Here is a 23809-nt window from a genome sequence, read left to right as displayed (position 1 = left end):
CAAGGTGAGGACAGGGTGCGGGGTGGAGGCTCCACGACAGCCTGCTTCACGCCCCGTGAAGGACCCATCTGGGCAAGGGATGGCCCACACCCCTTCACACAGGGAGCCAGCATGTGCAACCACGGGGTCCACTGGGACAGGGCCTTCTCAGCTGCTTGGCTAGATCACAACTGGAGGCATGAACAGGGGAAACCACTCAGAATCCCAATGGGGCTGAAGCACAGCCTGTTTCCTGCTCCTGCCCCTGCCCTGCACCAGAAGGCCCGTGGATGCTCCTGACGCGCGGCTGGTGTTAGCAAACAACAGGGATCAAATCAAAGTGCTCTGTGATCAATTCTTCCTGAAAAAGTCAGCACAAACACTGCCCCCCCAGGAGGCCTGCCCACTCCACCTCCCTGGGAGACCAGCCCCTCCTGCCAGGGTCCAGGCGTAGCCCAGACACACATCGATGGCCCTTTGTTATGCTCAGCTGGGTTGGGAGCACACATGCTCCACGAAGGGAGAAACGCTCCTTCCTTCCTTCCCTCAATGTATGCTGTTGAGCCTGGAGCGAGCACAGAGCACGGACTTTCTTCTTCGTGACCTCGGAAACCCAACCTCATGACCAACAACTCTCAGAGAGGACCAGGAGTCAGGTGCACCTTTTTCATCTGCTTATCTGGTCCCCGGGAAGATGCTGACCACTTCACGGTCTGAGCTGAGACGCTAATGCACCGATGGTGCAGAGAACTGAGGACCAACTAGGGTCCCAACTCGCGGCACACACATTGCCCGCCAGCCTACCTCGCAGACGGTGCAGTGCCAGCGCGTCTCCACGTGGTGCTTGCACTCGTTGCAGGTGTAGACGAAGCGGTCCTGGCCCTGGGTGTGCAGCTCCACCAGCATGCACAGTGTGGACCACTTGGACCGGCGCAAGGAGGAGAACTCCCAGTGCTTGTCTCGGGCGAGGGTGAGGAAGGCGTCACGCCCGTCCATGAGGTCACAGCTGAGCAGGGGGTCGGGGTCCACGATGGGGGGCAGTGTGTTGATGACGGGCCCAGCGTGCAGGTGGATCACAAAGAAGACCTGCAGGGGAGGACAGTGTTAGCCCACGGAGAGCCGCGGCTGCTCTGCCTCCCGGGGCCAGCCCTCTCCACAAGGCCCAGGATGGAGCGCCAGCAGCACTCTCCCCTCCTCTGGGTGGGGGCCGGCGTTGTGGATTCTCAGCAATCCCTTCTCTCTTATCCCACAGACCAGGAGGGGTCCTGGCCTGTGGCCCCGAGAGCCCCCCCGCCCCGAGCATCTCTACCTCTTTGTGCTTCTCCATCGTGGCGTAGAGCTTCTGGGACAAGTCGTTGGACACGTTGGGCATGCTGGGCTTCTTCTTGTTGGCTCGACTGATGCTGCTTTTATTCTTGTTGGTTTTCTTGTTGTTCTTCTTCTTGGCGTTCTTGCTGTCGCCCTGGCTGCCCTGAAAAGATACACGGGGCTGTCGCAGGGGCCCAGTCTCCCCTCCTGAGGGCGCTCCAGGCCGCCGTGCCTGCAAACACACAGCTGCCTGCAGAGGGTGTCACGGAGGCAGGGGCGAGGAGGACGGGAGCCTGGCCAGGGGTCCCCTCTGGGGACACAGAGGCCACGGCGGCCACACGGCAGGTCATCTGTTGGGAAGAATACGCCCAGGAGGGACTCCAACAACGGAGGGAGGCCACGTTGCCCCGGAGCCCGACCGCTGCATGCCACGGGCCACGTTCTCAGTCCCACACGGTTCCCAAAGTCCGCTGCGTATGAGGCAGGGAAGGGCGCCATGGGAAGCTGCTGCGTGGGCGGGAGAGGGGGCTCCAGCACGGCCCATCCACGTCCTGGGCAAGGCTGCCTGAAGGGGGGACGTCCCTATGACCCTGCTCCCAGCCCTAGGCTCGCGTGGGCCTGAAACCCCCATCATGAGCGCTCCAGGGGCTGAGGTGTGAGGGGTCCTGCCCCGCAGTTAAGGCGCTTCTGCTCCGGAAAGCACCCCCTTCGTCGTTCAGACCCCAGGTCAGGTCCGAAGAACCTTCTTCCCAACAAGAGCAGAGAGAGGGCGAGACAGACGCTCTCGGTGCTGAAGGGCGCTAGTAGTACCCGTCTGGGGCCCAGAGCAGTAGAGGGCTGTGAGGGAGGGCGGGACTGCAGCGGGCAGGCTGCACAGCCGCTCCAGTTCTCAGGGAGCCCTGAAACCATTCTAAAGACGAAACTTTTAGAAAATTATAAAAGAAATAGATACAGTGCACAAAGTTCAGAAAATATAGCCAAGTAATAGTAACAAAAAAAATGCTTTTTTGGCCACCCAGAGCAACAGCATTCTGGTTTTTCCTTCTGGAGCTGCACGTACAGGTGGCTCCCGCAGGTGGTTTTCCTCAGAGCTGGGGTCGCACGTGTGATGCTGCAGCCTCTCCCTTCCCCACGTCCCCCAGGAAGGACAGTGCCAACGGCAAAGCAGCAGCCCGCCCAAGTGCCGTCCACAGTGGAAGGCACTGCCTGCCACGCGGTTCTGGGGTGTCTGTGGGGTGGGACCTGCTCGCTGCCTCTGTGGACTGGGCATGGAAGACCACCGTCTCTCTCCACCATGGGCAATTCCCTGACACTGCAAAGGCTGGCAGGGTGCGGCTGCTCCACCATCTGGGTCCAGACCCTCTTCTCCTGGTCCCGGAGCCCAGATCCATGTTCTGACTCAAGCCATCACCCATCCGAGGTGTGGGCAGTGGCTGACATGGAGAGGAGGGACCTGGGCTCACAGCTCAGCTCTGCGCACTCCCCAGCCAGAACTCCCTGGTTTCTACCCAAACAGGATTTCCGGCTGCCTCCCAAAGACCCCAGTGGAGCAGTTTCTCAAGCCCCATTCCCGATATTCAGAAATATGGTTACGGGCGGTCAGATGACAGATCCTGCCTCCAGGGAGGCCCTGGCGGAAGGACCCCCGTGGCAGACCCCAGTTCGGAGGGCCCATCCTGCACAGCCCCTCTTGGGTGTCACCAGGCATCTCTGTGCCGGTTCCTGCAGGGCCTCTTTCCCCAACATACTTCCCCAGCCTCCTCCTTTGGGTGGAGGCGGCAGCACAGACTCCGTCACTGAGGGCCCAGACCCAGCAGGCAGCCCGGATCCAGGATCTCCCTCACACACCACAACGATCTGCGTCAAGTTCTAGGGCTGCTACTTTCAAAACACCTCATATCCCCCCACTGCCTCTACAGCTAAGAACCAAATGGAAACCCCCATCCTCTCTTCCGCAGACATCCTGAACACAAGCACACTTGCTCCCAGCATGAGCCGTCACACATCTCCCCCTCCCCGGGCAGTGTCGGTCCCTTCTCAGCAGGTCAGCCTCCGTCGCCTCCCCAGACAGGCCCCGCCGGCAGCCCCCGCGCCTGGCCGATCTGGGTGCACTGTTTCCTTAAGCTCCTACCGCTGCCTCAGGACGTGCTATTTTCCCTATTAGAACCTGCGCCCTGGGAGGGAGGGACAGAGCCTCCCCCAGCTTGCCACCGCACAGCGGCACCCGGTAAGCAGACCCGAGCGCGACAGCAGACGGAGGGCCATCTGGTGCGGTGGGCTGGCTTGTGACAAAGTCAGAGAAAGAGGCCTGTCCCCTTCTCAGGGAAGGTCTGAGCACGGGGAGAGCACGGGGCTGTCCACGCGCTCGGCTGCCCGGCCGGACGTCCTCCTCTCTCGTCCTGCTGCGCCTCCAGCCTGCCTGCCCCGCCTGGGAGACGCCAGGGCCAGCACTTCCTGCCTGCCCGCTCCCGCGTGACGCGTCTCCCGCACCCGCATCTCCGCTCGCCCCACGAGCTCCGGCCCTGACCGGCGGTGGCTGGTGACAAGGGGAGGGCATGTGCGAAAACTGCAGCACCGACAAAGGTGGCGGCGTCTGTGCCCCTCAGTGTGGCCGGGCCTGCCACGGCGCCTCACCTCCGTGGTCTCGCAGGCCGCAGTGCTCTCCTCCTTCTTCCTCTCCTCTTCCTCCTGCTCCAGCTCCTTAATGCTCTCCTCCAGCACGTTGGGCCAGAAGTCACCCTCAAAGTAGGGCAGCTCCTTGGCACTGGTGAGCCTGTCTTCAGTTGCTTGTTTGAAGATATCCTGGAGAGCGAAGGAAGCACAGCGGAGAAGAGGGACGTGAGTGGCGCTGGGGGTGGGGGGGAGCGCATGGGGGCCGCGGCCGCGCTACGGACGCCCACTACGAATCTCCGCCAGCTACATGGAAGGTGCTTCTCCGGCTTTTCCCTGCGCCCGTCTTCCCGAGGTCTACTCCTCAGAGGGGACTAGAGCTCGCCCTCCTCGCACGAGCCACCAGGTACCTTGTAGTCGTGAATGATCCGCTCCGCGAATGCCTTGTCCAGCATCTTCTTGTACCACTCCTGGAGGCGCTTTGGTTTGGGGATTTTCTGGTCAGGGGGGTGGCAATGGAAGATATAGTCGTCTCCTTCACTTGGGGGGGCAGGCCCAGATGTGTCCTGTGACATACCTGCAGGACACACAGCCACAATTCAGACCACAGAGCTGAGTGAAAGCCTCCCTGCCTGCCAAGGAGACTAACAGCCGAGGAAGAGGCACCACAGCAAGGACAGAAATAACTAGAAGAAAACAAAGAAACTACCACGATGCTTGCGATGAAATAGAACAGGTTCAGGGAAGTTCCAAACCAGTGTGTGGGGGAGGGGCGTGTGGGCGGGGGAGGCTACATCTCTGCGAGCAAGAGCACCCCTGGAAACCGGCCTCAGATGCTCCCTCTCACGGGGTGCGTGGTGGGCAGGGGTCAGGACTCCAAGGACTCCTGTCAGCATAGGACACAGCCTGGGAGATGTGGCTCTCAGGCACGTGGAATGGCTTATGCCCAGGGATGTGCCGCATTTCCTACTACTACTTCCTGTGCAATGAAGGGGCAGCTGGACATTTCTAAGCGGTCAAAGTAAAAATAAATCTGTTACTCTGTTAGAGACATGTCAGTCAAATACCTCTAACTTTTTCAAATTTGGGAAGGGATGTGACAGATCTAGAATTCTGAAACAGAGAAAAAATCAGATGCAAAAGACCCGTATCCTGTAGGATCCCATTCATATGAAACGTCCAGAAAAGGCAAATTTATATAAAAAGAAAGTAGACCAAGGTCACTGGGGTAGGGGTGGAACAGGGATTAACAGCAAAGGGGTGTTGGGGGCCCCACCACTAAGGGGAGGACAATGCTTGGAAACGGACTGATAGCCACGGCCACGCTGCTCGTTGAAGTTACTAAAAATTAATGAAGTGTACACTTGACACAGGCAGGTTTTATGATATGTAAAATATTTCTCAATAAAGTTAAAAAAAGAAAAAAAAAACGAGACTAGAATAGGAAAAAGAGTGAGAAGAGCAATAGAGGGCAGGGCAAGCATGTGCGCTGAGCTAGGGAGCCCAGACCTGCGGGGCCCAGGGGAGCGTCTGGGAGTGGGGCTCAGGAGAACTTGTAATCAATCCGAGGACATTAAAATAAAAACACATATGACTTTAGAAAATACTCTAGTTCTTTCACAAAACACACAGTGAAAATTAAAAATAGCATTTTTATTAGTTCTAAATAATCTGAATTAAACTCACCCCAGTTTCTTCACATATTCTAAATATCCAATAAGGATCTCATGGTAAACAGCTGTCCGGAGGCATCGGGGCCGGAAGAAATGAATACTGTCTAGATAAGATATGTACACACGCCTGGGGGAGCAGGGGGGGAAGAAAGTAATTGGTATCCTCCAAACTTCAAACCAAATACCAACATCTAAAAAAAGCTCCAGAAATAAATTCTGTTTTCATAGCATTTATACTGGCCACACAGACAAGACATAAGAAAACTCCCATCACCAACTACCACTGCCTGTGAATAAACGATCCCATCACTGGACCAAAAGCAGTGGATCGCCCACCATGGAGAGGCATGGAAAGGCCAGGGCAAACGAACAAAAGCCTCTTCCAATTCCCTCTCCCCTGGATTCTTGACTGAACGTGAAATAACTCTCGGCAGAGGTCCTTTGCTCTTACAACTCGTGGGACGCTGGAGTGATCCCCACCCCCCTCTCTGTAGGTTTACCTGGCCCAGGTAAGACAGGGACAACAGCAAGACCAGGACTAGAACCCAGGAGCACTCACTCTACGAAACATGGTTTAAACAATCATCAAAACCCTTCATTTCTCACTGGCTCAGTGGAAAACTCAACTAACAAGTTTGGTTTGTCAGGCGTGGCGTATTTGATTTAAACCGATGTCTGGAGCACACAGGCTCTCCAAGACACTTAGGGTCTCGGTCTGCTGTGACACCGGGGGCCCACTGACCTGCACCCAAGAAGAGGAGGAAGACTACCTTGTGTTTGGCGGGGGGCAATCAGAGCCATACTCTTGCACGTGCATCCCAAAGAAGCACACGTCCACTCCGTCAATTTCCTCAAAAGCAAAGAGTGCTTTGGTTCGATAGGGGAAAGAGTCAGACATTTCCCCAGAATCCACAAACCTGAAATAAAAGTCAGAGCCTGAGGTCTGCACACATCATTATTTTACCAGGTGCTTTTTAAACGAGACTTGCTGCTCTAAACCCACGAGGTGCAGAGGAGCTGAAGGCCTGCTCACCTGTGCTGACTGCTGCCCGGAGCTCTGCCCGCCAGCCTGGCCTTGGGCACCCTATTCTTCGTGACACGATCTCGCTCAGCCAGGAATTTTACCTCCCCTTATGAATGTGGAATACGGAGAGAAGGACTGACTAGACCATACCCGCTGAAAAACCTTTAAATTATACAAACTCTAAGCTTATTTTTTTAGTACTCTCTACACCCAATGCAGGGCTCGAACTCCCAATCCCAAGATTAAGAGTCACATGTGCTACTTTTCAGGTATCCTGAATTACACAAACTCTTAAAGGCTTGCCAGAAAGTGGGGCTTTGGCTAACCAGGGACGGGACCCCTCAAACTGTGTGTTACAAAATAGCACAACATGTGCACACAAACCGTGACTTCATCCCGGGCTTGACCTCCACAGTCTTGTCTGAACTGGCCACCACACGGACAAAGACCTCCCCGGCTTCAGGATGATTCTGTCGCCGCAAAAACTTGTTGACTCGGTCTTCCAGGTGGTTGCCCAATCGTGTGGTCTGTAGTCCTGGAAAGTCCAGAACAAGCAGGTGAGGGGGCTTTGGATGGGCTATGAAAAAGGTGGCTAAGGTCACAGGACCCACCCTTCCTACAGGGCAGTTTTATTTCTTTTTTTTTTTTTTTTTTTAAACTTTTTTTTTTTTTTTACAGGGAGGGAGGGAGGGAGGGAGGGGGAGAGAGAGAGCGCAAGCACACACAGGGGGAAAAGAGGGAGAAGACAACTTCCCACCGAGCAGGGAGCCCGATGTGGGGCTCAATCCTAGAACCCTGGGATCATGACCTGAGCTGAAGGCAGCCGCTTAACTAACTGAGCCACCCAGGCGCCCCTAGTGCAGTCTGATATTCTAAGGATTAGTGTTTTCAAAATCCAGAAGGGCCCAGCTTGTCCCACAAGGTGAGCATGTAAGGGAAAGGTGACTCTGTAATCTCCAGGTGCTCCACACAGTGACGACTGCGGTCATTTAAACGCCTACATATTTCCACCTTTTTTTTTTTAGCTTCAAGAGCAGAAAAGCCATGAAGGCAGACAAAGGGCTATGGGGTAAAGTAGAAGGAGCAGACACAGAGGCCTCACTGAGACCACCTCCTGCCTCCTATGCCTTGGTCCTGAAGTGTCCTTTATCTAGCCCGGGCGCCCCCACGTGGCTGCTCGGTGTCACAGCTGTGCCCGCAGCCAGAATCCACCCTGGAGAAACTCTGCTTTCCTTGGAGGGCAGGGCTGCTCTAGCCCTCCCATCCAGCTCACAGGATCCCCCCCACCCCCCCCCCCCCCCCCCCCAGCGTTGCGAGCCCCTCCCAGGCAGCAGCTCACACCGTATCAGAACCCAGTTCAGCCCTGAACCCCCTCCACACCCTCCCTCTCCTGGGGATGCGCCAGGTGTGGCCACCATGACAGGACTTTTCCAACAAGCCATCCCCAGATAAAACACTGGTCACAGCAAAAAACTTTGCACAAAGGGAAAAAGGCTAGAAGGAAAAGCCACAGAAGGTTAACAGTGATTATTTACAGATACAGGATTTCAAAGATATTTTCTTCTTTTTATTTATTGACTTTTAAATATTTACTACATGGATAAGAAGTATTTTTAAAAAGCTATTTGGGATTTCCTAAGATTCCTTAATGAGGCCAGAAACTACCTGGAAAATTTAGACTTTCTAAATTCTACTTTTCTGTAATTAATCTATCAATAGTGGAGATTTTTTAGGAATTAAGTTATACCTGCACACAAGTGATTTTAAAAAGAAAACACTACACAAAGATAAAATAAAAACCCCACAGGAAAATAAAAACTTGAAAAGCTGTAAAATGGAGGGGAAAGTGGATTTGTGACAGATTTCACACCTGGATGAAGGTGTGCCCTCCACGAAGCCGTGTCAGCTACACTGAACGCTGTGGCTATGACGGCCACCCCGGGAAACAGGTGCAGAAGGGGCCCATGGGCCGTCCCATCTATCCAAGCAGCAGGCCATGGAGGAGACCCTCACGTTCTCACCCCCACGGGTCCCCCTCATGCCACTGCTGAGCGAGTCTGGCTCCCCTCATGATGTGGTTTCTGATCCAGAAAGGCTGGACCCAGCTAAGAAGGGCCACCCTGCCGTGGTCCAGGAACTCTCCTTCCCATGTCAACACAGAACCCGATACACAGTGATTTCCAAGTAGCAAATGGAAAAATAAACCTTTAAAATCAGGTCTTTAGGGGCGCCTGGGTGGCTCAGTGGGTTGAAGCCTCTGCCTTCGGCTCAGGTCATGATCCCAGGGTCCTGGGATCGAGCCCCACATCGGGCTCTCTGCTCTGCAGGGAGCCTGCTTCCTCCTCTCTCTCTCTGCCTGCCTCTCTGCCTACTTGTGATCTCTGTCTGTCAAATAAATAAATCTTTTAAAAAAAATTAGGTCTTTACTTTTTTCTTCAAATAACTTGAATTACCTGCACTTAAAAAAAAAAAAAAAAAAAGGAGCAGCTGTACATGAGACCATGTATGACAATCTTATAGGCACCAAACTGAGCGCTGTGACGGTGCTGAGGGCTAGAGAGGTGCCCTCTGGGGCCCCGAGAAGAGCAGATGCTCAGAGGTGCGAATGGAAGGGGTGCGGTGGCTCCTCTGGCAGAGGAGATGCCGGTGCAGAGGCATCCTCGCACAATGATTTTGGGGGCATCGTGCCCCTGGTGTGTGACACACACAGCTCTGCCTCATTCTGCCATGCTTTCCAATTTCCCCGAGGGCCAGCCACTCGCTCTCCCATCCGTGGCTGCTCCTCACACTGCAAGGGCTGTCCTCACACACCCCTCACATGCACAAACAGCTTTGTGGGACACGCGCGTGCAAGCGTAATCACGGAGTCAGAGAGTGAACACTGGATCGCAGTCCTCCTTCCTCCCCAGGCTTTCTTCGTGCGCTTTCACCCACAGCATGTGACAGGGCCTTTTCTGTTCCTTTACACAATCAGATCCTTCGGCCTTCTGCTTGCCAACACCGGGGCTGCCCCATCTCCAGGGAGGCTTCTCACAACGCGACACAGGGACTCGGATGAAGAATTATCGCTAGTGGTTCCCCTTCTCTCTCCACCCGGCTGGGCTGCGCAGGGCGCAGGGCATCAGGCAGAGAAGGGTGGAGGCTGGGAGGGGAGATGGTCAGTTGTCGACCGTTCTTCACCCACTGGCCAGCAGCACGGCACCGGTGCAGATGCGAACGAGGCAGCCCGTCCTTTGCGGCCTACAGACTCTCGCAAAGGCTGTGCCCACACATCCACAACGAACGTCGCTGGGTGGCCGGACGTCCAAGGTTCTCTTCTGTCCGTGAGTGCTGTCCATCTTCAACCCCAGGGCTCCCGTCGCAGACCTACTCTTGGGTTCTTCTGCCCCCGTCTGCTACCAGCTGCAACTGCTGTCCGACCCAGGCCTGGCTCTGCTGGCTACTGTGTTCTAGGCACGAAGCTCTGGCCCAGAAAAGTGTTTCTAGCATGGTGACTGCTTTAGTGATCTCACTCCGAATGGACTCTCTAAAGCAGGGGCTCTCAGTGGGAGCAACTCCGCCCCCCAGGGGACATCTGGCAATGTCTGGAGACATCGTGTGACATTCTGAAGGTCACCGCTCATGGGAGTAGGGGTCATGTCACTGGCATTTAGTGGGTAGCAGCCAAAGATGCTCTTAATATCCTACAAAGTGTAGGATAGACCCCAAAGAATTATCCGCCCCTGAATGTCAATGGTGGCTCAGCTGAGAAACCCTGCTCTGAAGAGAAATATTGTAATGGTCTATGAGTTCATCGGTATTTCAAAAAATTTTACAAGAGTGAGATTAGGTTATAGGATAACTGTGGATTTTGGTAAAGACAATCTATCCCTAAATTAGCAACGACCTGGAAGCCCACAGAGTGGCTTCCTCCTTGCTTGCTCCCTCTCTTCTCCTCCCCCTGGTGTGGGTCTCTCTCCAAGCCCGTCTCGCCCAACTCCCCGCTGGGGAGGGCGACAGCTGCAGAGAGCGCCGGGCAAGCAAGCTGTAAAGGCTCCACGGCAGGCGGCGATCTTACTCGGGGTCACTGCAAGCTTAGCAGAGGACAGCTCAGGGACGTCACACTATGGAAGGTGGCCCCTAGCCCTCGAGAGCCAGTCGAAGACGATCTCATATTGTACACTTCTGAAAAGAATGCTATCTCTGAAAGCATCAAGACTACCCTGGAAGAGTTCCCCGGAGTAGCACGAGGGTGCTCTCTGCTGTGCGGGGACACTGGCAGCCACGCACGCAAATCCTCGTGCACACTGGGCTGAGCATGCTGGTCACGACAGGACACGTGTGTGTGTGTGTGTGTGTGTGTGTGTGTGTGTGTGTGTGTGCTGGTCACGACAGGACACGTGTGTGTGTGTGTGTGTGTGTGTGTGTGTTGCGGGGAGGGGTCTTTTTTCTGAGCTACTTGAAAAGGACCTGCTGACAAATTTTCTCTCTCCACATTTAAAGTTAAATTTTTTATCTGAGCTTTCTGAACTTTCATTTAAAACATGAAGTGACCATAAAGCTAGTTTTCATGTAAAGATCACGCCCAGGGACTCCATGGAGGGTAAGAGCAGACAAGTACGAAGTGTGGAAAACGAACTCCAGTACAGAGCCTCAGACAAGGGAGCCCAAGAGCCGCCCACAGAGCGGAGCCGCAGAAAGACGGGGAAGGGGGACAAGCCCCTCACAGGCAGACACGGAGACAGAAGCCCTCCCACAACTTACTCTTAGCACTGAACTTGTTTTCTTTCCGAGTTCTGCCAGTTTTCTTCAAACAGTTGTCACACACAAAGCTGCAAAAAAAGAAAGGGTGTGATCAGAGTGTAACACAGTCCACGCTTCCGAACCAGCGACAGGCAGCTCGAAGCGCTTTGCTGGCGTCATTATTTACAAGTGAAGAGGCAGCCTGTTTTGAGCCTCAAGTCCCCAAAGCAGGCAGATATTTGCGATGTAAATAAACTGAGAACCGGCTGCCACCCGGCGTCTGGCTTCTGCCCGGAGCCCTTGCTGGTCCCGGCAGGACCCCTTGGCCCCCAGGCTGGGCAGGGAGGCTTTCCCTTCCCCAGGATCACAGGAAATCACCAGGGAATGACTCACCCTGAAGGCCAAATGATGTCATAGTGCAGAACACAAATCTGGTGCATCTTGCGGCCACACTCCTTGCAATCGACAAAGCTGGAAGGCAAAGAGAGCGCTCCAGCCACAGCAGAGCACGCGAGGGGGCGGTCTGCGCCGCGTCCGCACGCTGCCCTCCGGACCCCTCCCTGTCATCTGTGGCTTTAATGCTGCTGCAGCCTGATTCAGCCACATTTTACTTTATTTTTTCCTCTAGAGTCAGCTATACACCCAACGTGGGGCTCGAACTCGCAAATCCAAGAGCAAGTTGCACCGGTACGATACTTTCCATGAGAAAGTGGACTTGCTCCATTTCTCTGCACAAACGCCCGTCCCTCACTTCTCCTCATCTCCCTGCAGCCAGAAATGAAACTTTACTTTCAAAAACTAGTGTGACAGAGGCGTAATTCACAGGCCAGTATTTCTGACGTGAGGCACCTTTTCAAGACCAACGCTTGCTCTAGGTGACCACGTATGCCCAAAGTGCCTCAAGAAACAGAACAATGCTTCCGGTGTCACAAACACCTGCTCTTAGCCAAGGCGCAGGACGCATCTGCTCGGAGTCAGCTACGAAGGTGGGAAGCGCCAAGCTGACTGGTCAATGCTGGCCTTTACTCACGTAAGTCCCGGAGAGCAGGGCCCCCCATGCTGCTCACGCTCTGTCACAGCTCCCACCCCGCCTCACCTGCCCTTGTCACCTCATTTGGGAATCTTAGTTGCCAACATGTGTGGATGTCAAAACCTATTTTTTCTGCCACTCTCTTAACCAGCACCACAACTTATGCCTCGAGCAAGGCTCCAGGAACTAGAAAGTACCATACTTCCCGCAACTCTGCTGGGTTCTGGCTCCTATCAGACTCTTAGCACTGCCCTGAGTTCTGGGCCCCCACCTTTCCACTGTTTCTGCTGAGCAAGCCTTCAACCACAGATCCAGCCTAACCACAGTACCCCACCCCCACGGGACCCCCCAGCGGCTTCTGTTCCCATTTGGTCAGGAGAGAGAAAGGACACGTATGTGCAAAGAGTGCACCCCAGCAGCACCACTGCCAAATTCACCGTCCTGCTAGCTCTGTCTGGCAATCCTGTGTTGTCGCCACCTTCCCATCCCCGCCCCACACGGGGGCTGCTCCGCCCCACACCGTGCTGCTCCCTTTGCTGCTGCCTCACCCCTAACCGGCTGCTTCTGCGAAAGCTTGGCGGTGGAGCTCATGCTCCACGTTAAGAACTCAAAGGGTCAGCAGGCAACATCTCTGTTTCTGTGCCCCCTCCCCTTCCGAGAACACGCGACTCTCAACTCTTTCCTCCTATGCCAGGGAAAAGAACTATCAAAAAAAAAAGTTCTAGACCCAACATTATCAATTTTGAATTTCACCGCCCCCGACTAATACTAACCAAGTGGCTGGCTGCCACGCCTGCGTTTCCCGTCCCAGGAGCAGCATCTCACCTATACTGGCCCTTTCCTCATCCCATGGTGCAGCTTCTTGTACCAGGAGGCCCTTCTCTATTTAGGTCAAGCTTCCACTTCCTACTTCCTGCCCAAGTTGTTGCTCTGAGTCTCCTAACTACTTTCCCAACTAGAAATCAAAGTCATTTCCTCGCCTGGTAAATCCACCTCACAGATCCAGGATGATCTTTACCTAAGGGAAACCAACAAAGTCCCTCAAAGCCTCCCCAGCACATTCAGGAAGAAATGTACAGGTCGACGAACACTGTAAGTGGCCCTTCACCCAGGCCCCCGCTTGCTCGCCCCTTGGGGCTCCACCCGCGCTCCCGACCACCACACCCCCGAGCTGACCAGCAGTGTCATCGAACATCCCGCGTTCGTGCGTTTTTTGTGCTGAGAACGCTCTGCCCTCCCTCCCCAACCTGCTGCCAGACGAGTGTCCCCTTCCACAGGATGCCGCTCAGCACAGGCCAGGGCCCTCCGTCTCTGGAGCATGTGTGTGTGCTGTGATCTCATCTGTGTACTTCCTACCGTCAGCACCTAGTATTTTAAGGCACTGTTCTGAAACTGAAGTCAAACTGTAAAGCTACGCAGGGGGACATTACGTGAACCGGGACACGGGACAATGATCAGAGACCATCCACTGGTCATGAACGATCTGGGTGGAGCCTGGAGCCCCCGCAGGGAGTGTGCCCTCCCTACCACGGGGCACTGCTGCTGGGAAACCCTAAGTGAGCTCCCAGGAGGAAAGCTCAGTTTCAAAATGAGGCCCTGGCCCTCCACTCCCACAGCCTGTCTTCCCAGAGCTGGGTGTCGGGGACAGAGGGAAGGACGACCTGTTTCTCGGCACTCACGCTTCCAGTGGCGCTGGAGCCTGTGCTCACCCCCTCCAGAACACAGATGGGCACTGATACACACTGGGTGCTCTCAGGGCTTGGCTTCGGGGAACTGGAGGGACCGCCGTATGGAGACAGCTCTGCGGCCTCATTACGGACGATCACAAAGTAAACCTGGCAAATGAGGCGCCCTCACCGATGCCCGTTCCTGATCTTTCGAGAGTCGCTCCTAAGAGGTTTTCTTTCTGAAATTTCCCTTTAAGTGAGATGAGCTACTCCGCCTAATCTTCCTACTTTTAGTCTCTGAAGAGTCACACTGAACACTAAACGGCTTCAGTAACAATGGCGACCAGCTTCCCAGAGAGGTTCTGACACAACCAGAACCTCCACCTCGTCTTATCAAGGTTTAAATTCAGTAGGGACGCCTGGGTGGCTCAGTTGGTTAAGCAGCTGCTTTCAGCTCAGGTCATGATCCCAGCGTCCTGGGATCGAGTCCTGCATCGGGCTCCTTGTTCTGTGGGGAGCCTGCTTCTCCCTCTGCCTCTGCCTGCCATTCTGTCTGCCTGTGCTCGCTCGCGCTCTCTCTCTCTCTCTGACAAATAAATAAATAAAATCTTAAAAAAAAAAATGTATTAAATTCAGTAGCTGGAGAACACACTACAGGGACATACGTGTTTGGTTTGAGTCAAAAAAGAATCCGTATCGGAAATAACTTAGTCATTAAAAAAAAAAATCCCACCCAGGGCAACATATTTCCAGTGTTCCAACAGCGCCTTCTCCCGCAGCCCAGTCACAAGGAGGGAGTTTCCTGACCAGAAATTAAAATCCTAAAGTCAAAAAGAAATCACGGTCTACTCACGGTTCAGGATCTAAGGTATCATTTTTCTTCTTTTCAAACTGATCCTTTGAAATTGTCCTTGTTTAAAAGAAAAGGAAAAAGAGAAACGTGAATTAACTAAAATTTATCTGTTGAGTCTAAAATACATGGTCTGTGGGGTATTATTTTGTAACTAGTTTTTCAAATAAAAAGTAAATAATGGTCAGCTGAAATCTCAAGTAGAATAACGACAGCATGAACGCACACAATCTCTCTCCACAGAAAGCACCACCATCTGTTTTTCTCTATCTGCCTTGGGATATTTCCTTCCAACTACCACCAGCACGTATTCTGAGATCCAAACCAATATATTTTCAATCAAATCTGTATGGTGAATGGTTCCTGGATCTGATGGACAACTGGTGTAATCAATTCTTCTAATTGTAACGAATCAGAGGACACAAGATCAGCATCTACTAGGGAGTATTTTATTTATTCTTAGAGGACCAAGGACCTGGTTTCTAAACTGTCCTCTTGTTACGATCAGTGTACATAGAAATTATTTCTGATTCACAGAACTGTATAATCCAATGATCAATCACATAATTGGACCAAATAACTAAGATTACAAGGGATATAAAAATAAATACGTAGAATTTCAGGCATTTCAGTTTATGTGCCTCCTGAGTGGCTACGGTTCGTTCTGCTTTTGGGGCAAGTAAACGTGAAGGCCAGAGACCATGTCCGAGACTGCTGGAAGCTGCTCCGGTGGGAGGGCCCTCCTGCCTGTAGGGACAGTCCCACCAGCAGACTTCCCAGCAGGCCAGGGATCACGGCAGAGCCAGGAGAAAAGAGACAACCACAAAACACCGGCAGTCCTAGGCAGACATGGTGGCTGGCAGGTCTTTGGTGTCTCAAGCAAATAAAGGACTTGACCGTTCAACCGGTGGACATGCTCTTTCTGGCCACAGTCTGACCATGTGCCCACTCAAAGGTGAACTCAGTGAAGGAATGAATGAACCAACTCAAGCCTGGGCAGGCCGGAGCCAGTGAGCAAGAGCCACCGCTCCAGCAAGGGAGGAGCCATGTTTCCACTCCCGGGCCTCGCTGTCTGTGTTCTAGGACAGGCTCTGCGGCGGATGGGACGGAGGCTTCAGTGGAAGACGAAATGAAGGCTGCAGATGGGGTATGCACACAAGATTCGTTTCTCGCTCTTGCCAGTTCTGTCAAAAGGGAGATCTGCTTTCTGAGGTGTAACTGAAAATCTGTAACTTCCCCCAACGGAGGAGGACCACCGCTAGGAAAAGGCAAGTGTTTCATAGGCAGACATGGAGCAAGGTCGAGAGAGACCAGAGAACCGTGGTGGGGGCTCCAGCATCATGGTCTCGAAAGGAGGGAGAATATGGAAGTGGTCCTGGTGTTGAGCTAAACAGCTACCTTCCAACGTGTGCATGTGCGCGTAGCGAGTTCGAGAAAATGCACCATGCACAAGTCAGAACAGCGGAGGTGCTTCCCTTTTAATCATGGGCAGGAGGGAAAAAACAATTACGAGTCAACCCCGAGAAAAATGACAGGATGGTACTTACGTCTGGGGCTGTGAAGGGTCGTCACCCAGGGTAACATTCTCCCCCTGGATCTCTGTGAAACACTTCTCACAGAAATGATACCTGTCAGCAAGAAGGCCATACTTGGGTGAACTGGTCCATCATAACACACAGCCACCCAAGCAACGAAGCCACCAATCAGAGCAGGGCAGATCACCACGACGAAGGGGGGGCGTTGTTGGTTGATTGATGGGTCAGTGAGGACAATGGAAGGAACAGGGGCAGGTGGGGAAGGGCAGGATTAGAGAACAGGGAAGGGAACAGATAGCACAGACAGAGAGGTAAGACGCAAACACCGAGACAACACAGAGCAGAAAGCCAAGGCAAAGCTTGATTAGCATTCGGTCTCACTGCACACATCACAGGCCATCATCGCTAACAACGGCTGGGCTCGGGCCAGCTCCAAGATGCAAACGTTTTCAAGGAGTTGTTAATACTAGAATTGCAAGGAGCCTCAATTTAGGAGTTTGATTTTTGTTATTACTTAGAGAAAATAAAATATAACTCCAGGGTTTGCGATGGAAAAAAATTCACTTTTGAACAAAATATCTGACAAAGGCCTTAAAAAAGCAATTATTTTTCAAAACAGCAAATTTATGCTTGACAGCAATTCACAGATTTTATTTGTGGTAGTAAGCCAGATCTTTAAGGTACTAAAAATGTTGAGCACACAGAACGGGTTTTAATTTTTTCTTGTTATTTTTCCATGTTAATCACTTAGTTAATTGGGTTATAATACAAATGAAACCAAATCCATATTCTAGACAAACATTTAACAGAAATGCAGTCGGGGTCAAAGACTTTCCAGCCATTTATCAGTACGAATGTACAGGAAAAAAAGCTGAGATATATTGTATGAATAATACAATATATGTAAATCCACGAACAATCTTAAAGACTTTTAAAATTCAATTCTAAGCTTTGGTTTAAACTTTTTGGTAATGGGACCAATCGTTCACCAATCTGAGATCCTTAGTGATTAACTGCTCTGACTTGGTGACAATCCAAGTTAAGCAAATTTAGAGAGTTGATCTTTAAAGCACAATCTGCATTTGAGAAATTATCCATCACCCCAATTTCTGGAAAGAGAACATGGAGCCTGGGCTCAAAGTATCAAATACGAACGGTGAAAAACTATTAAATGTTTGGAAAGGACACGCATGAGAAACCAACAAAAACGCAGGCTGATGCCGCGTACAACAAGACGGGCGCACAGGCATGCTGCAGAACAAGCCGGACGGAGGTGAATTACACGAGCGGAGAGGAGTGTAAGGTAGTGGCAGCAGCACAATCAAATGCGGTTTTAGTGCTCAAAACTAAGTCTACAAGATGCCACGAGGATTAGTGTTAGACACTGGGACGAGACCCGGAGCGCCGCGCCGCACGGACACCCGCAGGGCATGCGGCAGCTCGCAGGCTCACTCACGCACGCGCACACACGGCTGCAAAGGACGGAGGCTCAGGCCTGCCCGGCCGTCTGTCTCCGTTACTGCTCAGGTCAGTCCCCCTCAAGGTCTAATTCTAGTCTGAGTTAAACACACTGAGCATTTGTCTGCTGTACTTCTCTGACTGAACACACAGAGTCCGTTAAAAGCACGAAAGTTTAGAGCATGCACCCATCTCAAAATGATCTGATCTTTTAGCTCGTGGAGGAGGAACACAACAGATTCACTGTGGGTAGCAACTGGGTTAATGAAAGTTTCTTCTGGGACCAGGTTATTGGGGATGATTCAAACAATGAATTCTGCCAAGATTAAAAACTCTGACCAGGAACAGATAAATCCTGCTATTTAAAAATATCTGTATCTAGACATTTTTCTCCTGAATCAACGGGCTATTTGCTATTTTGTAAATATTCATGTGTAGCCTTGAAATTATGTAGTAAAAAGAATTTCCAGGTGCAGGAGGGCATGACCATCACTGGCACGAAAGAATTAAAAATACAGAAACCATAAACCAAATCAGGGGTGACCACGGCAATATACACAAGAGACATCCCCCTCAACACCAAGTGTCTCCCTTTTGAAAATAAAACTTGGACTTAAATGTTCCAATTCATTTTATGACCAAACGTATAGCCACTGCAGGTGAGCAAAAAGCTGAACTCACCTGGAAACGAAATCACTACGATAATTACACGGGAGGCAAAAAAAGGCTTTAAAATCCTGGACATACTCAGCTTTTATCTGAGTAGGATATCAAGGCCAGGAACATCCAGGAAACAAGCATCATAAGCCCACCATTTTCTGTGGCGGAAACCGACCCAGAACGGAACACTGATGGCTCGAGGGCAGGCCTTGCAGCTGTGGAAGCCCACGTTCTCCGGGTGTAACTAGCTCTCTTCTGCAGAGAACCTCAGGGTCAGAAAGTGGGAGGCACGGAGAGAACTAAGCCGCTCTAGTGCCGCTCTAGTGCTTGTCCCATATCAAGCAGAGACATGGGAGAATCCAAACTTCTGGGGTCTGAGAGGGGGTGGGGAAGCCCCAGGCCTCCCTGCAGCGCCCTCCTGAGAGGTGTCAACGGTCTGGAGAAGGGGCACAGCCACCCACTGGTCAAGTCTGCTGAAACTGCCTTGGCAATCAGTGGGGGGACAGACAGGAATGCCAGACTGCCCCCACGTGATTACCTAGTCCAAACTTTATTCACCATAAAGATACAGAATGGTTCAGAAAGTCACTTTCCAATCTTAAGAGCCTTGCTGACATCAGCCTTGTGTGGAGGAAGCGACAGGATGAATACGGACTTGCAAAGGAGAAGCACTTCACATAATCCGATGGTGATGACGTGCGCCTGGTGCCTGAAGTTAACACAGTGTAACTGCACAGCTGGTCTCTAAGGGTAACTTCATGTATGGAGTAAATTTTCAAATGCAGATTGTTTTAAGTACCATGTCACTATATACTAATAACTGAGATAGCTAAAGATAGCTTCTGGAAAATCTACAAAGCAGTTTTCCCAACGTGAGTTACTTTCAAATTTTCAAAGCATGGAAACAAGTGAAAATATACTCATATGCTAGTATTAAGTTTCACTTGTTCAAATGGTCTGTAGGACTTTCTCTAGTTCGAAATGCCCAAACAGTTTAGGACTGTAAGTGCCAAAACAGGTACTCCTGAGAACACCGGTGCTCCCAAGCAGTCACAGATGCGAACAGAGGTGTAAGCCATTAGGATGATCCTCGTAGTGAGGCCGCTGTTTTCTTAGCACCACGACCTGCTCATCTCGCCAAGTACGGTGTTCTGGGAAGTGCGCCTAATAAGATTCAGCTAAGGAGCAGTATCCCTCCACTTTAAAAAATGTACCATTAATAGAAAAGAACTCCTTTGTTTATGTCTCTACTTGTAAGGAAAATATATTACTTTTGTTGAATAAAGATAAAATTCTACGCAAAACTAAAGCTGGACATTTCAGAGCTTTCAAAACAACCCTGTGTTTGCACTCCACGCATAACCTTCTGTCAGAGAGTAGCCGTGTGGCCTGATCCTATCAGCTCTATTTAAAGTAACTGCTCTCCACTTAAAAATGGCCAAAATCTGTGTTAATCAGCAAAGGCGGGGTCTCAACAGACCTGGGCACAGTGAAAAGGCCCCAAAACTTAAGAAATGGCCGCAAACAACCTGCTGCCTGCTCTTCCCTCTAGACCCAAACCACACCGGGCGTCCAGCAGCGCTCCTGAAACACCGGGATTAAAATCTGTCCTCTTGAAGTTTCTGAACTTTATTTTACTCGGCCCATAAAAGTTCCCAAAGTGAATTCCTGTTTGTTATTTCATGGAAACTGGCAACTAAGGTTGTCAGGGAAGGTGTCACACTTGATACGTTACGGGATGTGCGGGACGACACGGGGCTAAAACTCACTGGTGGGGCCAGAACCCCCAGAACAGCACATGTTACTACAGGAGCGACTCGATCATGAAGGACTGTGGTATTATTTTAAACGCTCCCATCAACAGAAAGGACACTATGATAGGAACTAAGTTTTAGGCACAGGGGCACAGACCACATTCCCGTACCCCCCAGAACTAGCACCGGCATCTCACGCTGCCACGGGGCCAGGACGAGTGGGCTGGGCAGGGCTTGGAAATCTTTCCTTGAGACACTTTTAAGTCAATGGTTCTTTCCCTCTCTCTGGTTTTTTTAAGTAGGATTTTGATGGGAGTTACTAACTGTCATAAATAGGATTAGATTTTTTTTTTAAATGCAAATACTTTAAAAGTGTAATCAGAAGATAAATATTTCAAAACTCCAAATTATTTAGGCCTATGAATGTACCTCTGGACAAAAAAAAGGCCCTTTACTTGACTTCCTCAAAATGAGGACATGTGCATGTAACCACTATAAGCACACAAGATCAAGTTATAAAAGCATCAAACCCTAATGCTGACATTTAATCATTGAACCTAAAGAGGAAGCAGAGGCACAAAGCGGCACCTTGGTCACACACATTTCACTGCCTGTTCCTAACATGGAGGCAAAGCGACTGAATGTGCCCAGATTGACCACCTGTGCCTCTAGGCACGACGTCCTCACGCTCTGGCAACATGGAGCCACTTGGAGCAACAGATACAACTAAACTTGATTTTCAACCCCACCCCACCCCACCCCGCCACCAAACTGTGGGGGTCGTTTCTGTATGGCAAATGAGCAACAGAAAATATTACTTTCATGCTCTTCTGCTTAAGACAGGAGATTCAGTCATCTCTACATTTTAAGAAAATGGCAAAGATTTCTCGAGGACACCTCCCACTCATAAAACCCTGAGACGGCCATCTTGTGACAGGGGAGTTCATGTGGAACTCAACAAGAACACTCATTCTGCGTTGTGCTATTAATTAAAAAAAAAATTCTCTAAGTCTAAAGCTTTAAGTACTTTTTTAGATAAATTACCACTAATTCAAGCCTTCCATCAGACTGTCCAGGCCAAGTTATCTGGGCAAATACTTACATGTAAATAAAGTAGTAAATACAATGTATCCACTTTACTAAGATCTTCAAAAAGGTAAGTCAACCTTGACTAGAATCATCTCCAGACTCTTATGTGGTTACGTTTTTGGAAGGACCACAGCTGAAGAATGAATGCTCCTGATTCAAGTGGTACAGTGAGCAGTTTCGAGCTTAAATTTTTAAACTGTAAAAGCGTGCTTTAAAGTTAAGAGGCAGTGGGCCTATCCGAGTGACTAAGCTGCCCTGAAACTGTGGCCCATTTCATTAGAACTTCGGAAAAGAAATAATGTACCCAGGCTACAATCAGATGAACACACCTTGCCCTAGGACGTTCCTTGTGTCCTGTAACTCGGGACACTGGCTCAGTGCTTACCTATTCTGATAGCTGTAGTAGGCAGCGTCACGAGGAATTGTGCACAGCTGCTTCCCGTAGCAGCACAAAGTCTGTGGGGAAAACTCATACTGCAAAAACAAAGGAGAAAATACTAAAAATATATCCCAGCTACTGTCACATCATGTTCTAGTTCACTACAGAGAAGTCAGATTCAGCTGGTAAAATATCTGTTAGTACACGGTATAGTTTTCTAACAATCTTCACAGCTATTCAGAGATATTTCTGGATTCGATGTGACAGAATCGGTTGCCAAGGACACTTATTATAGGTGGATAACTGGACACAGGGGTAGCCAAAGGCATAACCCAAGGTCTCCCCCAGTAAGCACCTCTAGCTTCGATCATCCATTACACGGCCTCAGGCAATCAACTGTCTTTCCAAAAGCCTAGACCCCATCTGGGTCCTTCCCAGCACACAGGTATGGCTAAAATGTTGAGTCTATCATGTCACCATAATACCCTCTCTGGCTGGATTAACCAGGGAAGTTCACTTTCCAGAAAAAGTTTAAACTGTACCTTGCGTCCACAGCAATATCCAAGGGACTGCATGACAGGGTCAATCTCTTGCTCGAAGACCTCTGCAAGTTTACTGCAGAACTTATAGACCCGGGACGTCTTACGGTTATAGAGCCAGGCGTTGTTGAACATAAGCCAGACGTCGTCCACGTACTGCCAGGGCTCTTGGTACTGCCCTGTATCCAGCTTCCGCTTGATGGTGGAAAGGTCCATGGGATTCTTCACAATATCAAAATAATCCTTAAAGACAAAACAGTCTCAGTCTAGGGGATGCCCTAAGTACCAAAGCCAGCCTTGCAGGGCAGCTTTACCTTAAAAACAAAATAGAAATAATCAGCCCCAGAACAACTTCCATTTTTAATAGTAATAAATGGGAACTGAAGAGAAAACAGTCTCTGACCTTCCTCTGCTTTTATTTTCTATTGTAATTAGGATCATCAAGTGTGACCAAATGATTTCAAAGGCAAAGTTAAGGGCAAAATAGCATCAATATATTATTTAATAAAAGAATGAGTTTAAAAGATGTTTTTTAATATACAATTTTAAAAATACGCATTTTAATCCACTGAATTAAAATGGTAAGCACATTTATCAGACATATTTTTCTAGAGATTTACTCTTGGTCCTGGCAAACAAGAAGAAATTCCAAGACAAACACAAGAACAGAAACAAAAATAGTGACACTGCTCAACGGAAACCTGTGGGGTCGCCATGGCCCTTAACAGATGCCCCGGAGATCCCAGAATGAGGCCCACGTGCTTTCTAACTGGTGTCTGCTGGTTCTTCAAACCCCCCTTTCAGACAAAGGCTCACACGAAGCCTCAGATAGACGGCGGGGCTATGGAGGCCAAGTGCGAAGGCAAGCGGGCAGCCACCCCAGCCACGGACCCCTAAGGCTGACAAAAAGGTGGGGAAACACATGTTCCAACCAATGAGACAAAGGTTTATTACTGCTTTGACAGAGAAGTATTTTTTTCTAGGAGAAAAATCTTCAATACCCAATTTTCAGGATAAAACATGGATATTCTCAGGATCACTGGTAAGGCTTTCTTTTCACTGGGTTAACTTACCGGAATTCCTAGGAGCTGGGGGTCTACAGGCTGCCGGAAAGGTAGGGACTCCGGGTCCTGTCGATATAGCGCTTCGAGCGTTGGCATAAGAGCCTGGCGTAACTCCTCCGGCTTGAAGACTACGGTCAGAAAACATCGGGAAGTGACACTGCTTACGAGGCACTCAGCCCCCTCGACCACCACATTTCAGATGGAAGCCTGGGCAGCTTCCAGAAGGCCCCGATCACCTCCATCCCACTGCCCCCCCGGCTGTGCAGCTCCCAAGGGTCCTCAATTCACCGCAGAGGCCTTGGGCATTCTCAAGCTGCGACCCAGGGCCTCTGGGAAACTGCTTCTACGTCAGCAGGCTATATGCTGCACGGACAGGTCTGCTTGTCCAGTAACGGGTTTCTGACATTACAACTGTGTTGGAACAGAAAATGAAGCTAATTCCCAAATCTGCTTCTTTGAGCCAACGGG

At 50.9% G+C, this 23809-nt stretch overlaps 1 protein-coding gene across 1 annotated transcript in view; it reads right to left on the bottom strand.

Moving 5' to 3' along the window:
• LOC111156131 (CREB binding protein) overlaps positions 1-23809 on the bottom strand; it is a 123825-nt gene that overhangs the window by 3013 nt on the left and 97003 nt on the right. Inside the window, 15 exon segments of the mRNA XM_022516775.1 lie at positions 784-1065; positions 1289-1450; positions 3922-4089; positions 4308-4445; positions 4447-4474; positions 5584-5697; positions 6341-6487; positions 6979-7129; positions 11338-11405; positions 11710-11787; positions 14867-14923; positions 16411-16491; positions 21745-21833; positions 22281-22520; positions 23351-23469. Of these exon segments, the coding sequence (XP_022372483.1) occupies positions 784-1065; positions 1289-1450; positions 3922-4089; positions 4308-4445; positions 4447-4474; positions 5584-5697; positions 6341-6487; positions 6979-7129; positions 11338-11405; positions 11710-11787; positions 14867-14923; positions 16411-16491; positions 21745-21833; positions 22281-22520; positions 23351-23469 (1922 nt within the window).

Source organism: Enhydra lutris, unplaced genomic scaffold (genome assembly GCF_002288905.1).
Source record: "Enhydra lutris kenyoni isolate GAN:26980312 unplaced genomic scaffold, ASM228890v2 scaffoldscaffold45, whole genome shotgun sequence".
NCBI lineage: Eukaryota > Metazoa > Chordata > Mammalia > Carnivora > Mustelidae > Enhydra > Enhydra lutris.
This window is presented reverse-complemented; position numbering and strand designations above follow the sequence as displayed.